The sequence below is a fragment of the Bos grunniens genome, chromosome 3 (assembly GCF_055505025.1).
Source record: "Bos grunniens cultivar Pamir isolate PY7600 chromosome 3, Bosgru_T2T1.0, whole genome shotgun sequence".
Lineage (NCBI taxonomy): Eukaryota > Metazoa > Chordata > Mammalia > Artiodactyla > Bovidae > Bos > Bos grunniens.
Genome location: NC_141167.1, coordinates 51,969,676 through 51,986,880, shown reverse-complemented (window position 1 = coordinate 51,986,880; position 17,205 = coordinate 51,969,676). Strand labels below are relative to the sequence as shown.

The 17,205-nt window shown below is 39.9% G+C and overlaps 1 protein-coding gene across 13 annotated transcripts in view; it reads left to right on the top strand.

Annotated features, from left to right (window-relative positions):
- The window catches only part of SLC44A5 (solute carrier family 44 member 5), a 425,241-nt gene that overhangs the window by 354,617 nt on the left and 53,419 nt on the right, over positions 1 to 17,205 (top strand). For 11 of the 13 annotated variants that reach the window (XM_086390620.1, XM_086390622.1, XM_086390625.1 and 8 more), the window contains one exon: positions 13,726 to 13,810. The exons of the other annotated variants lie outside the window; for them this stretch is intronic. In XM_086390620.1, coding sequence (XP_086246746.1) covers positions 13,726 to 13,810 — 85 coding nt within the window. The remainder of the gene's footprint in view (positions 1 to 13,725; positions 13,811 to 17,205) is intronic. 13 annotated transcript variants of the gene reach the window in all.

Here is a 17,205-nt window from a genome sequence, read left to right as displayed (position 1 = left end):
AGCACACAGTGTACAGTATGGTGAAGTCACAAATGTAAACTACACTTATTGTGGTACTTATTTTTCAATATATACATGTATTAAATCATTATCCTATATACCTTAAACTAAAACAGTGTTACATGTCAAGCATATCTCAATAAAACTGGAAAAAATTAAAGTAGGATCTAGACGAAAAAAAAAAAAAAAGAAATCCATGGGCTTCTATCTAGTATGGTACAGTGTGCTGGCTAAAGAATAAAGTATAATGCCTACAATTCCATCTGAAACATTACATTTACCCCCACTTTCTCTAGTTACTTTCTGGCACAAGACCCTAATTTAATGCCTTGGGTACTTACCACTACATGAATTTATCCTGAGCATTGATTTCACTTGTTTATCTTCCTCTTCTAGAGTCAAAGTTGTTTGACATCAGGGACATTCTTTTTTGTTTTGCTGTTGTATCCTCAGCACTTCATTGTAGTCCGTGCCTGGTGTATTCATTGTGAAATGAATCAGAATAAAGGGGGAGCACAGATAGGACACTGATTTGCTCCCAAGATGGAGATCAGTGTAAAGTTCTTATCAGATCCACCTATCAGCACTGCTTAGTAGGTGTCATTATTTTACTCTGATTTTCAAAATTTGGAAGAAAATTCAGATAGGTTAAAATATGCATTCAGGGTCAACTGACTACTAAGGGGCAAAAGGAGCGTGTTCTAACCCCCAATTCTGTGCTGCTTAGGTTGCACATTGATAGAGTTGCAGTGAAATCGGTTTTCCATGTTCCATATTTAATCCATGTTCCATGTTTAACTTGACATTCAGATTTGCAATTCTTCCCTCATTCCCTGTTGATTGCATAGTTCTTAGGATCAGTTCAGTTCAGTTGTTCAGTCATGTCTGACTCCATGAGACCCCATGAACCACAGCATGCCAGGCCTCTGTGTCCATCACCAGCTCCTGGAGTTCACCCAAACTCATGCCCATTTAGTCGGTGATGCCATCCAACCATCTCATCCTCTGTCATCCCCTTCTCTTCCTGCCCTCAGTCTTTCCCAGCATCAGGGTCTTTTCAAATGAGTCAGTTCTTTGTATCAGGTGGCCAAAGTATTGGAGTTTCAGCTTCAACATCAGTCCTTCCAATGAACACCCAGGACTCATCTCCTTTAAGATGGACTGGTTGGATCTCCTTGCAGTCCAAGGGACTCTCAAGAGTCTTCTCCAACACCACAGTTCAGAAGGATTTATTCTTTGGCGCTCAGCTTTCTTTATAGTCCAACTCTCACATCCATACATGACCACTGGAAAAACCATAGTCTTGACTAGACAGACCTTTGTTGACAAAGTAATGTCTCTGCTTTTTAATATGCTGTCATAACTTTCCTTCCAAAGAGTAAGCGTCTTTTAATTTCATGGCTGCAGTCACCACCTGCAGTAATTTTGGAGCCCCCAAAAATAAAGTCTGCCACTGTTTCCACTGTTTCCCCATCTATTTCCCATGAAGTGATGGGACCAGATGCCATGATCTTAGTTTTCTGAATGTTGAGCTTTAAGCCAACTTTTTCACTCTCTACTTTCACGTTCATCAAGAGGCTCTTTAGTTCTTCATTTTCTGCCATAAGGGTGGTGTCATCTGCATATCTGAGGTTATTGATATTTCTCCTGGCAATCTTGATTCCAGCTTGTGCTTCTTCCAGCAGAGCGTTTCTCATGATATACTCTGCATATAAGTAAAATAAACAGGGTGGCAATATACAACCTTGATGTACTCCTTTTCCTATTTGGAACCAGTCTGTTCCATGTCCAGTTCTAACTGTTGCTTCCTGACCTGCACACAGGTCAGATAGTCTGGCATTCCCATCTCTTGAAGAATTTTCCACAGTTTATTGTGACCACACAGTCAAAGGCTTTGGCCTAGTCAATAAAGCAGAAATAGAGGTTTTTCTGGAACTCTCATGCTTTTTCAATAATCCAACAGATGCTGGCAATTTGGTCTCCGGTTCCTTTGCCTTTTCTAAAACCAGCTTGAACATCTGGAAGTTCATGGTTCACGTATTGCTGAAGCCTGGCTTGGAGAATTTCGGGCATTACTTTACTAGCGTGTGAGATGAGTTCAATTGTGCAGTAGTTCGAGCATTCTTTGGCATTGCCTTTCTTTGGGTCAGTTTAGTTCAGTTCAGTTGCTCAGTCATGTCCAACTCATTGCGACCCCGTGAATTGCAGCATGCCAGGCCTCCCTGTCCATCACCAACTCCCAGAGCTCACTCAAACTCACGTCCATTGAGTCAGTGATGCCATCCAGCCATCTCATCCTCTGTCGTCCCCTTCTCTTCCTGCCCCCATCCCTCCTAGCATCAGAGTCTTTTCCAATGAGTCAACTCTTTGCATGAGGTGGCCAAAGTACTGGAGTTTCAGCTTTAGCATCATTCCTTCCAGTGAACACCCACAACTGATCTCCTTTAGAATGGACTGGTTGGATCTCCCTGCAGTCCAAGGGATTCTCAAGAGTCTTCTCCAACACCACACTTCAAAAGCATCAACTCTTCGGCACTCAGCTTTCTTCACAGTCCAACTCTCACATCCATACATGACCACAGGAAAAACCATAGCCTTGACTAGACGGACCTTTGTTGGCAAAGTAATGTCTCTGCTTTTGAATATGCTATCTAGGTTGGTCATAACTTTCCTTCCAAGGAGTAAGCGTCTTTTAATTTCATGGCTGCAGTCACCATCTGCAGTGATTTTGGTGCCCCCAAAAATAAAGTCTGCCACTGTTTCCACTGTTTCCCCATCTACTTCCCATGAAGTGATGGGACCAGATGCCATGGTCTTAGTTTTCTGAATGTTGAGCTTTAAGCCAACTTTTTCACTCTCCTCTTTTACTTTCATCAAGAGGCTTTTTAGTTCCACTTCACCTTCTGCCATAAGAGTGGTGACATCTGCATATCTGAGGTTATTGATATTTCTCCTAGCAATCTTGATTCCAGCTTGTGCTTCTTCTAGCCCAGCGTTTCTCATGATGTACTCTGCTGCTGCTGCTAAGTCACTTCAGTCATGTCCAACTCTGTGTGACCCCATAGACGGTAGCCCAACAGGCTCCCCTGTCCCTGGGATTCTCCAGGCAAGAACACTGGAGTGGGTTGCCATTTCCTTCTCCAATGGATGAAAGTGAAAATTGAAAGGGAAGTTGCTCAGTCGTGTACAACTCTTAGTGACCCACACAGCCTTGATGTACTCCTTTTCCTATTTGGAACCAGTTTGTTGTTCAATGTCCAGTTCAAACTGTTGCTTCCTGACCTGCATATAGGTTTCTCAAGAGGCAGTTCAAGTGGTCTGGTATTCCCATCTCTTTCAGAATTTTCCACAGCAAATTTGGAAAACTCAGCAGTGGCCACAGAACTGGAAAAGATCAGTTTTCATTCCAATCCCAAAGAAAGGCAATGCCAAGAATGCTTAAACTACCACACAATTGCACTCATCTCACACACTAGTAAAGTAATGCTCAAAATTCTCCAAGCCAGGTTTCAGCAATACATCAGCCGTGTACTTCCAGATGTTCAAGCTGGTTTTAGAAAAGGCAAAGGAACCAGAGATCAAATTGCCAACATCCTCTGGGTCATCGAAAAAGCAAGAGAGTTCCAGAAAAACATCTATTTCTGCTTTATTGACTGTGCCAAAGCCTTTGACTGTGTGGATCACAATAAACTGTGGAAAATTCTTTGGGTCAGCAGTCCCTTAATTAATTTCAGCATCATAGGGAATTTAAATATCTGAGACCATTATTGCTAAATAGCTCCTTAAGTAATTAGCCCAGAGCCAAATTAAACAAAAGTTGTATTTATTATTTTTTATTTGTTTTTGAAGCAAAAGTGCTTACATATGAGAACAGGAACACACAGGACAACCAACATTGTCCAAATAAATACACCTGATTTCAGAAAAAACACATATTACCATGAATTCAGACCATCATGAAAGCCAGGAGAATACTGTCCTTCCATAATGATGTATAATGAATGAAACATCATTCTTTGGGAAAGTGCTTGAAGCAGACAAAAAACATTGTTTTAACCTCCTCTTCTTTTCCCTCCCCCACTAAAAAATAAATAGACCAAGCAGAGAAAAAGTACCGTTATTACAAGTAAATGTGTGTGTATGTATGTTCATTTGCAGATGAAATGGATCTTTGTTAGGATGTGTAAGCAGTTTAGACACTCGGAACAGTTGGGTCCAGGACATACTTGTTAGACTGTAACAGAACATTTGTGCTCAGTAATTTCATGATTAATGAAATAACTGAGCTTAAAATTCTATGCTTAGAGATGTGCAACAGAGTTTGGGCTAGAATCTGTTGGTTCTATGCTTCGTTTATCCATGCCTAAACAAAAGGATTCCAAGGGAAAAACTGGGAGTTTTCTAAAATGCCAAAAGAGATAAACTCTAAGTGAAATGGGGTGCTTTTTTGATGTGTGTGACTTTCTCTGCCTTTTGGGTTGCAGGGAAGTTATTCATGATACTTGGGTATGATTCTTTTCTTTGGAATTTCTACTAAATTGCAAGAACTCGATTGGTTTTGTTGCCACCTTCTGGCTACTACAAAAACTTCAGCTTATAAAATGTGGGTTAAAAACACTTTGAACACTGATACAGCCCAATTGCCAAATTAGACAGACTGAAATACCCATCCACGTAGTATGAACTTCAGAATGGGAAACAGGAAAGATTAAGAGAACAAAACTTCCATTTAAATTTTGCATTAATTTGACATCTAAGTGAAAGAGTACCTTTATCTGCAATTCACTGAAAAAACTCTTACAAAATGGCAAAGAGATCTCACAAATTTTTTTGAACATTCTACAAGCCCAGATTTGCCACTCGGTTTAGTTTTTAAAATCTGTATCAAAATAAAATATGCCTGTGAAAGTAAACCAACAATAATGAAGAGCTTATAATAAAGGCAATAAAAGCAATGGTCTCCTGTCTTAAGACTCCTTACCCACAGTTTCATTCCACAAGATAATTTCTCCTCTTTCTGGTTGCTTTAGACACTTTAGGCTGCTACAACAAAATACCATAGACTAAGCTTGTAAACAACAAAAATTTACATCTCACAGTTCTGGGTATTTGAAGTTCGTGATCAGGTGTCAGCTTGGTCAGTTTCTTGGTGAGGGTCCATTCCCTGGTTTGACATCTTTATTATGCATCCTCAAATGGAGGAAAGGATTAGAGAGATCTCTGGGCCTCTTTTATAAGTGCACTAATCCCATTTATGAGAGCTACACCCCCCTGACCTAAGCACCCGCCAAGGCCCCATCTCCTAATAACCATCACATTGGGGGCTTGATTTTAACATATGACTTGGGGGGAAATAAATACTGGTCTTAGTTCTTCTGGAAGTTTTTTGCATAACTTTGAATCATATTCTTTGATTTCATGCTTTATTAATTTTAGATAGTATCCACTGATAGCCTGCTACGAAAAATGGAAGATTTAACTCATGTAGTTTATGTTTTCCTGATCTTCTTCCACCTTCCATGTTTGATAGTTCAATTATTACCTTAGATTTTCTTATAGTTACTTTCATGACTTTACATAGTATTCTGAGTCTCTGTTGCTTCTTCCACTAACTTTTGTCAGAGTCTTAACTGCTCTTTATGTAAGAAGAGGGTATTATCCCCACTACCATTCTCCATCTTTCTTTTCCATTCCTATTTCTACTTTCTTTTTTAAAAAATTTTTTTGGAGTATAGTTGATTTGCAATGATATATTAATTTCAGGTGTACAGGAAAGTGAATCAGTTACATATATATATATATATCAGATCAGATCAGTCACTCAGTTGTGTCCGACTCTTTGCGACCCCATGAATCGCAGCAGGCCAGGCCTCCCTGTCCATCACCAACTCCCGGAGTTCACTCAGACTCACGTCCATCGAGTCAGCGATGCCATCCAGCCATCTCATCCTCTGTCGTCCCCTTCTCCTCTTGTCCTCAATCCCTCCCATCATCAGAGTCTTTTCCAATGAGTCAACTCTTTGCATGAGGTGGCCAAAGTACTGGAGTTTCAGCTTTAGCATCATTCCTTCCAAAGAAATCCCAGGGCTGATCTCCTTCAGAATGGACTGGTTGGATCTCCTTGCAGTCCAAGGGACTCTCAAGAGTCTTCTCCAACACCACAGTTCAAAAGCATCAATTCTTCGGCGCTCAGCCTTCTTCACAGTCCAACTCTCACATCCATACATCACCACAGGAAAAACCATAGTCTTGACTAGATGGACCTTTGTTGGCAAAGTAATGTCTCTGCTTTGCAATATGCTATCTAGGTTGGTCATAACTTTCCTTCCAAGGAGTAAGCATCTTTTAATTTCATGGCTGCAGTCACCATCTGCAGTGATTTTGGAGCCCAGAAAAATAAAGTCTGACACTGTTTCCACTGTTTCCCCATCTATTTCCCATGAAGTGATTGGACCGGATGCCATGATCTTCGTTTTCTGAATGTTGAGCTTTAAGCCAACTTTTTCACTCTCCACTTTCACTTTCATCAAGAGGCTTTTTAGTTCCTCTTCACTTTCTGCCATAAGGGTGGCGTCATCTGCATATCTGAGGTTATTGATATACATATATATATATATACACACACATATATCCATTCTTTTTAGATTATTTTCCCATATATACCAGTACAGAGTGTTGAGTAAAGTTCCCTGTGCTATATAATGTGTTTATTAGTTACCAGTTTTATATATCAATCCCAATCTCCCAATTTATCCCTTCTTCCCCCTCCCATCTTCTGGTAACCATGTTTGTTTTCTACATCTGTATCTCTATTTCTGTTTTGTAGATAAATTCATTTGTACCCTTTCTTAAAATTCCACATATGAGTGATACATTATATAGTATTTGTATTTCTCTGTCTGACTTACTCAATATGAGAATCTCCAGGTCTATCTATATAGTTACAAATGGCATTATTTCATTCTTTTTATGGCTAATATTCCACTGTATACACACACCACATCTTCTTCATCTATTCCTCTGTTGATGTACATTTAGTTTGCTTCCATGTCATGGTTATTGTGAATAGTGCTGCTGTGAACATTCCTCTTTCTGTTTACCCTTTACCTGATTGAGTTTGTAATAAAGTTCAATTCTGCAATTTCATCAGAATCATTCATATTCTATTGGTAGATTGACTCTAAAAGTTTTCGAAATAAGACTTGTACTTTTTAATAGCTATTTAATGTTTATTCACTGTCTGGCCATTACATTTTCATTTCTACTGTGTCCTTGATACCAAAGCCAAATTTTACACTTTATTTGCAGCTTAGCATCATTCTGCATTTTAGTGTATTTCGACTTAGAGCAATGACATTCTTGTATAATGTTTTATTTGCCAGCAAGTTTTCTTGGACAGTCTCTATCAGGACAACAGTTTTTCTGCCTTTCCAACCCCACTATTTTTTAAGGGCTCCCTCTTCTCTGAACACCTACGTTGCAGAGTTTCTGCTTTTTGTTCTACTCAGCACCAGGCAAATTTTAGGCTCAATGCATAGCTTTAATTCTGAGACTTATCTACCTCATTAGATTGGACCCTGCTGCTACACTTTGCAAATAAGAGAATGCTCAGTTAACTTTAGATTTACAGAAGGATTTTTTTAGCCTGAATTTGTGCCATGAACTTTTTTCTGTATCCCAGCTTGTCTTTTTTCTTTGTTGACACTCTTGTTTTGATGGAGAACATTCTTGACTATCTTCATAAGACAAGAAAGCATAGAAAGATAAATCCTTGGAAATGTTTTTCTTCTCCCTCTTTACAATTGATTGATGGTTGAGCTTTAGAGATGTATCTTGAAAGACAATTCCTGTCAGAAATTTTAAGATGTTATTCTGTTGTTTTTGGCATCCATTCTGTCTAATGTTAGTCTGATTCACAAACCTTGTGGTGAAATCATTTTTTCTGTTTTGAAAGATTTTTCCTTTGGAAAAGCATTTAAAAGTATTTATTTTTGGTGTTCTGAAATCTTACAATTCAATGTAGGTCTTACTTAAAAAAAAACTTTTTGTCTAGTCTTTGATGGGTCCTTTAATTCTAAAGAACTGTGACTCAGTTCTTTAGAAAATTTTTTTCTAAAAGTTTTCAGTTTTCAGTTCTTTAGAAAACTTTTTCTAAAAGTTCTTTAGAAAAATTTTTCCTCTGAAAAATTTTCTTCTGTTATTTCTTTTCTGTTTTCATTCTTTCCATTTTATTGGCTGTCCTTTTGGAACTCTATTATTCGTAACTTGGACCGCTTTGATTAGTCTCAATACCTTTTTTTTCCCCCTTATATTTTCCATTTATGACTTTTTATTCTGTATTCTAGAAGATTTTGTCAAGTTTTTTCCAGTTCTGCCTTTGATTTTTAGATTTTGTTAATCATTATTTTATTCTCTTAAAGCCCTCTTGTTTTCTAATTGTTTATAATAACATAGTATTTTTATTTATGAATAATCTGATTGAATCTCTCTGAAAATACTGTTTTTTAAAGGTCCCTTCTATGCTCTGAATTATTTTTATTTTATCCAGCATTGCTTTTTGTTTGTTTATTTTAGTCTTTCCTTTCATTTTCTGATTTCTCTTAAATTCCTGATGCTACTTGGTAATCCATTTTTACTATAGAAAGAATTGGGTCACTTGTGTGAATTTGCTCAGCTGCTGTGTCACTGGGTCAGTTTTTCCAAGGAGACCTCTGCCTAGTATGGGATAGGAACACTGTATTAGCTATTACATTTCACTACCACATGAACTGGTGGGAAGCTGACTGTCAGACATGGACTTTTAAAATGCCAGAATATGAAGGATTGTAGACTGGGGTATCCAGTTTCACAAAGGCCCTTGCTATCATTCAACAAAAGAGGCCTTTGTTTTTGCCTGTTTTTCCTGGATCCTAGAAGTCTTAAGTGTAGGACTATGGGGGGAGCACAGAGGTGCTGATTTGTACTGTAGACCTATATATAAACCTTTAATTAATCTTCTCACTTTTGGCCACATTTCTCATTTTTGAGTCCAGAATGTATCATGCTTTCTAACAGGCATATCATCAGTTCAGTACAGTTCAGTTCAGTCGCTCAGTCATGTCCAACTCTTTGCGACCCCATGAATCGCAGCACGCCGGGCCTCCCTGTCCATCACCAACTCCCGGAGTTCACTCAGACTCACATCCATTGAGTCAGTGAGGCCATCCAGCCATCTCATCTCATCCCTTCTCCTCCTGCCCCCAATCCCTCCCAGCATCAGAGTCTTTTCCAATAAGTCAACTCTTCGCATGAGGTGGCCAAAGTACTGGAGTTTCAGCTTTAGCATCATTCCTTCCAAAGAAATCCCAGGGCTGATCTCCTTCAGAATGGACTGGTTGGATCTCCTTGCAGTCCAAGGGACTCTCAAGAGTCTTCAACACCACAGTTCAAAAGCATCAATTCTTCAGCACTCAGCCTTCTTCACAGTCCAACTCTCACATCCATACATGACTAATGGAAAAACCATAGCCTTGACTAGACGGACGTTTGTTGGCAAAGTAATGTCTCTGCTTTTGATATGCTATCTAGGTTGGACATATATCCCACCCTTTTTGTAGCTTTTCTATAGTGCATTCATCACTCAACACACTCTCATATGCTCTTCATCTTCCAGAAATTATTGCTCTCATGTGCAATTGTGAGCAGATCCCATCCTGCACATCCTTAGCTGGTACGGCAGTGTTTATCCCTTTCGGTATTTTTATTTTTCTATTTCATGTGTCTCAGGAAGGAAAAGAGATGGGCTTAAGTGCATCTTACCTCATCTTGAACTAGTAGTTTGTAGTTGGTTCTATTTTATTGTTTCATGATGGAAATATGAAAGTGAAAGTGAAGTCACTCAGTTGTGTCCGACTCTTTGTGACCCCATGGACTGTAGCCCACCTGGCTCCTCCATCCATGGGATTCTCCAGGCAAGAATACTGGAGTGGGTTGCCATTTCCTCTCCAGGGGAATCTTCCCAACCCAGGGATCGAACCCAGGTCTCTTGCATTGCAGGCAGATGCTTTAACCTCTGAGCCACCAGGGAAGCCCTTCTTATATTTATGGTGGAAATATAATTCAAGTTAAATAATGAGTTACTTCCTTAATCACTTTTGCAGAATTATTCCTCTCCAATCATTACCATTTGGCTTCCCTGATGCCTCAGATGGTAAAGAATCGTCCTGCAATGCAGCAGGCCCAGGTTCCCTACCTGGGTTGGAAAGATCCCCTGGAGAAGGAAGTGACTACCCACTCCAGTATTCTTGCCTGGGAAATCCCATGGACAGAGGAGCTTGGCAGGCTATACAGTTCATGGGGTCGCAGATTTGTATATAAGGAATCTGAGGACCACTGACATTAAAGGATATCAGGCAGGCTTTGACAGAATGAGTACAGATGTGTTAAAAAACTAAGGAGGATTCTAAGATACTGAGAAACTTATTCTGAAATTGATCTCATTCATTCTGCAACATCTGATGAGTGCCTGGAATGGGCCAAGTACTAGGCTAAGTGTTGGGAAAGTAGATGGATATAAACATGAATAAGGTACAAACTTTACCCTTGAGGATTGCATTATCTGGTGAATAACAAGTTTATGCAGCATTTTGCAGTTTATAAGTCAGTTTTACCTATGGTGGACTCTTGACACTTGCTGACTTACCATTCAGCCTTTTAACTACTCCTAAGGGACTCCAATGATCCATGCATGACATGCAATAATTTATTTATTCACTTAGGTACAAATTTGAGTCACGTGCACCATGAGACTGTGTAGAATGTATAGCGGCCTGTGTGGTGAAAGAGCCAAATTCACTCTTGTGGAATCTTTAAGTAGCCTTGTGCATACTGTGCCTGCATTTATAGCCAGATTCTTGAGCCATCAGAACTCAATGGGATTACAAACATGAAGTGGGTTTGCTGCTGCTGCTGCTACTAAGTCGCGGCAGCCGTGTCTGACTCTGTGCGACCCCATAGACAGCAGCCCAACAGGCTCCCCCGTCCCTGGGAATTCTCCAGGCAAGAACACTGGAGTGGGTTGCCATTTTCTTCTCCAATGCATGAAAGTGAAAAGTGAAAGTGAAGTCGCTTAGTCGTGTCTGACTCTTAGCGACCCCATGGACTATAGCCCACCAGGCTCCTCCATCCATGGGATTTTCCTGGCAAGAGTACTGGAGTGGGGTGCCATTGCCTTCTCTGGAAGTGGGTTTATTTCCCCCTTATTATTGCCTTCAATAATGTTCTTTCAAATTTCTTTTCTTCTTGTTTTGGCATCTTGGGTATCTTCCATAGCTTTCTAAACACTTCGTGTTAAAAAGTTCAGTGTAGTCCAATTTAAAATTTGAGTCCATCTCTTCCAATTCCCCAGCTCAGGTTTGAACTCTGCAAGAGAACTTAAGAGTGGGCCTGTTTTGTTATTTTCCTTCTCTTCCCTCCCTCCTGGTTTTAGCTCTTTGTGTTGTGACATAGAGAAGGAGAAAGAGTGTCTGTTACTTTCCTGGCCAGTGCCCTAGTCCCACATGGTTGTTACTACTGAAACTAAGATGTAACTGACTATCCATAAACTCTCTCCTTGACAAAGCCTGGCTCTCTCATGGTGTGAAAGTGGAAATTCTCTGGGGAAGTCCTTACTGACTAGTCTTTTGATCTGAGAAATGAGTTTTGGCTTTCTCTCCACCAAACCCCTTCAGCTCCATCCCTAGTGATTCATCTCCAGTCTCTTATCAGGTGATGTACCACCAGGAAGATGCAAGCCCATTTCCTTGGCTCCATACCCTTCCATGACAGACCACTTCAGTGCTGTCCTCCATCTGCACCATTGGTTTATTTCCACTCTCTTGTGGTTTCTGGGTCTCACATTTCTCCTCTAAAATGGGCAGAGGGCTGTAGTAAGTCTGCCACACAAAGCAGTATCCAGCTGGAAACCGAGATGCTGGTCCGCCCTTCCCATATCCGTGTGTTCTCAGTCGCTTTAGTCACGTCTGACCCTTTGAGACTTTGTGGCAGCCTGCCATACCGTCCCAGCTATAGCCTGGGACTGTAGCTTGCCAGGCTCCTCTGTCCATGGGATTCTTCAGGCAAGAATACTGGAGTGGGTCATGTATTCCTTCAGGAGATCTTCCCAACCCCAGGATTGAACACAAATCTCTTATGTCTTTGGCATTGGCAGGTGGGTTCTTTACCTCTAGAACCAACTGGGATACCCTCTGTCTCTGTGAGAGATTCTCTCAGAGCCTTTGTGGTTTGAAACCCAGAAGAAATAATCCACCCTTTCAATGAGGAGGGGAGAAAAAATCCTCTGAACTCTGATGACTGTATCCTGCCAGTTCCACTGTCTCCAATCACCTCCCTCACTCATCTTTTGCTTATGAAGACATGAGCAAGAAGCAGCAGAAGTGATGCAAGGATCTAGCCCACATTTTCTGTGGAGAGCTTTTTTTTTGTTTCTAGATTCAGATCCTATTTGGTGATTGTGAGTCAGCAGGAAAAATATAACTCAACAACCTATTATACATTTTATGTTGTATATGTAGTCATGTTAACTTGGGACTTTACAAGGTTCTGGAAACATTCCTCTTGAATGTATATGGCTATGTTCTCTCAAGATATTGTTTATAGACCACCTGTATCTGAATCAGTTGGGGATCACAGGGGGAAATGTGAATTCCTAGGGTCTGGGCTCTGAAGGGTTGAGAAGGAGTCAGGAATCACAGTTTTCAACACACACCCCAAGGTTCACTGATGCATACTAAAGTTAGACAGCCATTTGTCTTGAGCCCACCCTTTCCTATGTCCTCCAACACCACTGTTCAGCAGGTCAGGCTGGTATTATCCCCATTTTACTGCTGAGGAAATTGAGATTTAAAGGAGAAACGTGGCTTGCCAAATGGCAAAGTCATCACTATTGCTAGCGAAGTGTGTGTGTGGTGTGTGTGTTTGTCATTCAGTTGTGTCTGACTCTTTGTGACTCCATGGACTGTAGCCTGCCAGGCTCCTCTGTCCATGGAATTCTCTAGGCAAGAATTACTGGAGTGGGTTGCCATTCCCTTCTCCAGGGGAATCTTCCCGACCCAGGGATTGAACCCAGGTCTCCAGCATTGCAGGCAGATTCTTTACCATCTGAGCCACGAGGGAAGATCCCCAGTAATAAATGTCAAGTTATCCCACCACTATGCCCCTGAACATAATTTTAAACAGAGAGAAAATATAACTAAATTTACCTTTTTTCAGATCACTGAAATAATACATGTTTATCTCATGAAACCCATAAAATACAAAATTATGTAAACAAATATAATGCCACCATTCAGATATAATCATTTGTTTCTGCATATAATGTGTTATAACTGTTTTTGCAAAATTAAATCATATTTTGATACTCTTTAGTAACCTGCTTCTTAAATTCATCCATTAAATATTTTTCAACATTATTTTCAATGGCAGTATGATCTTTTACTTTATAGATGTGGAGTTCTTTATTGAACCAATCCCCTGTTGATGGACAATTTGATTATTTTGACTTTTTACTATTACCAAAAGCTACTTTAAGTGTTAGGCCACTTGATGGGAATTTGGGGAATATGTTGCAACTTCCTAGAGGAAATGAAGCAGATTTTTAAAGGTCATGTTATATTAAAGTATACCCGATGATATGAAATGATATGAAATATTTCCACAGTCACTAAAAACTACTATGTTGTTTTTTAGGAACAAGTCCATTTTGTTTTACTTTAACCTGCTCACCTGTACCAGTCCCTCCGTGGTGGTAAACCTACAGTGCCCTACCACACAGGTAAGGCAAAAAATATGCCTCACTGGGTTTAGCAATTTTGAATATTCTTGGATGACAGAACTGAGAAACTCTATTTGAATTCTGGATGTGTGTGATTAATGATGAATTTATGGACGGTGACAAGACAGAAGTATAATCTCATGTTTGTTCATATACAATAAAAACAGGGATTAATCATTTAGTATCACTAGGAACCTCAGTGATTATCTTGTCCAACCACCTATTTTTATAAATGAATAAACTGCAGTATAGAGAAGTAGAGATATTTTTCTCAAGATTAGCATTAGGAAGAATAAAGCCATCTATTGTAACTAATAAACTTCAGTTTTTCAGTGACTAAACACAATAGTTTCTTTTTGGCCATATAATAGTATAAGGCGGTGTTTGCAGTCAGTGGCGGCTCTCTTCCAGGCTCCTTCATCTGGTGACTCTGTCATCCCTTAAGGCCTCAGCAGCAGCAGCAGCATCTAGTTGCTAGGAGGAGGCAAAAAGCTGAATAAAGCACCCCTGTTCTAAGCCTTGGCTCAGTTGGGTCACACATTGTATTTCTACTCAAATAGCCTAAACTTATAAGTTTTAAATGTTCAACCTGAGATGCAAGCAGGAAGGAAAGAAGAAATAAAGCAATGTAATTGTGGACTGAGCAGCCTCTTATGTACCATGAAGAAATGAAACAAGAGGCACAGATATCAATGGGCAGTTCCTTTCGTTTTCTATAGTCTATCCATCTGTCCTCTAGAGGACCCTTCTTCCCAAGGGAGACAACTCAGAGTCCTGTGTGGTACTGAACTTCAACCCACAGTCTAGGATCTATGGATGATGGGTAGTCTCTCCATCAGGTCTTGACACTAAATGCACAATGGGGAACAGGGCTAGGGAAGTTAGAATACAAACTCCCATTCAGAAAGGGAGGAGGTGTAAGTGCACAGTGGCCTTTACTGCATAGCACAAGAACAGTCTTTTATTCTCTTTGGATTGTGTTCTCTGAAGGAAGTTCCTTATCTATAATCCTGTGATCCTTCGCTCAACAAACTGGAAGGTTATTTCCTGTCTGTCAACCTCAGGCCATACCACTACTGAACACTGGAAATATGCCCTCTTAAAGGCCACGTGGCTTTGAAACTCTCTTCCTGTTGTACAAGTTTATCATGTCAAAGATTATTTTAACAGTCAAATGCCTTTTCAGGTTAGGTCATGAATTTAGCAGTACAACTACCTTAAAAACTCAGTAGGATTTTGACTTATTTGCTTCCTCCTGGTTCCTTGTGCAAGTAAACCACAGCCAAAGGTCTTCTCTAGAAAATCTGCTTGCTTTCCTCCTCATGTCCCTCAAAGACTTTTGATAGCTTATTTCCTGCTGAGATTTAAGCCATCTTGGGGTATTAACATCTTAGTTCTGTGACCACCTCTACCACAGAACCTTGTTTTTATCGCAGCCACTCACCCCCAAGGTCAAATCCTCGCTCTTGTCAGTACCAATAATTACCACCCTTAATTTCAAACATCATACTGTCTAATCATTTCAGTCCCTTTAATATTTCAACTCCAGTTATTCTTCTACCTCACTGGGACCTACAAACCACTGACCTGATACCCTTCAAAGTTTCCCTCAGTTCTATCATCTTTCCATCTCCTTCTTTATATTATTTAAACTCCATGGTCCCTCTTGAAAATCACTCCTTTATAGAGCCCTCATACGGTAAAGAGTCTGTCTACAATGCGAGAGATCCAGGTTCGATCGCTGGGTTGGGAAGATCCCCTGGAGAAGGAAATGGCAATCCACTCCAGTACTACTGCCTGGAAAATCCCTTGGACAGGGGAGCCTGGTAGGCTACAGTCCATGGGGTCGCAGAGTCGGACACGACTGAGCGACTTCACTTCTTCATACGTTATTGTGGCAATGTAAATTGGTGCAGCAGGTATGGAAACCAGTATGGAGGTTTCTTAAAAAACTAAAGACAGAACTACCATGTGATTCAGCAACTCCACTCCTGAGTATAAATCCAGAGAAAACTCTTAATTTGAAAAGATACATGCTCCTAGGTGTTCATAGCAGCATGATCTACAATAGCCAACACATGGAAGCAACCTAAATGTCCATTAACAGATGAATGGTTAAAGAAGATGTGGTACATATATACAATGGAATATGACTCAGCCATAAAAAGAATGAAATAATGCCATCTGCAGCAACTTGGAGGCCACTGCTTAAGTGAAATAAGTCAGAGAAAGACAAATACTGTATGATTATCACTTATATGAGGAATCTGAAAAATGATACCAATGAACTTATTTACAAATCAGAAACAAACTCACAGACATAGAAAACAAATTTATGGTTACCAAAGAGGAAGGGAGAAGAGAGATAAATTATGAGTTTTGTACTAACAGATAAATACTACTATATATAAAATAGATAAACAGGGTTCTATATAGACAGATTTCCTGTTTAGTACAGGGAACTATATTTAATATCTTTTAATAAAGTACAATGGAAAAATGTGTATGTATGTGTATATATATGTGTGTGTGTGTATATATATATATATATATATATAAAAAACATCACTTTGCTGTACACCAGCCAAAGTAAAAACAATACCAAGTTGTGAATGTGACTGGTGATGGAAGTAAAGTCCGATGTTGTAAAGAGCAACATTTCATAGAAACCTGGAATGTTAGGTCCATGAATCAAGGCAAATTGGAAGGGGTCAAAAAGGAGATGTCAAGAGTAAACACCAACATTTTAGGAATCGGTGAACTAAAATGGACTGGAATGGGTGAATTTAACTCAGATGACCATTATATCTATTACTGTGGGCAAAAATCCCTTAAAGAAATGGAGTAGCCATCATAGTCAACAAAAGAGTCCAAAATGCAGTACTTGGAGGCAATCTCAAAAACCACAGAATGATCTCTATTCATTTCCAAGGCAAGCCATTCAATATCACAGTAATCCAAGTCTGCCCTGACCAGTAATGCTGAAGAAGCTAAAGTTCAACGGTTCTATGAGGATCTACAAGACCTTCTAGAACTTACACACACACAAAAATGTCCTTTTCATTGTAGGGTACTGGAATGCAAAAGTAGGAAGTCAAGAAACACCTGGGGTAACAGGCAAATTTGGCCTTGGAGTACAGAATGAAGCAGGGCAAAGGCTAATAGAGCTTTGCCAAGAGAATACACTGGTCATAGCAAACACCCTCTTCCAACAACACAAGAGAAGACTCTACACATGGACATCACCAGATGGTCAATACCAAAATCAGATTGATTATATTCTTTGCTGCCAAATTTGGGGAAGCTCCATACAGTCAGCAAAAACAAGACCGGGAGCTGACTGTGGCTCAGATCATGAACTCCTTATTGCCAAATTCAGACTTAAACTGAAGAAA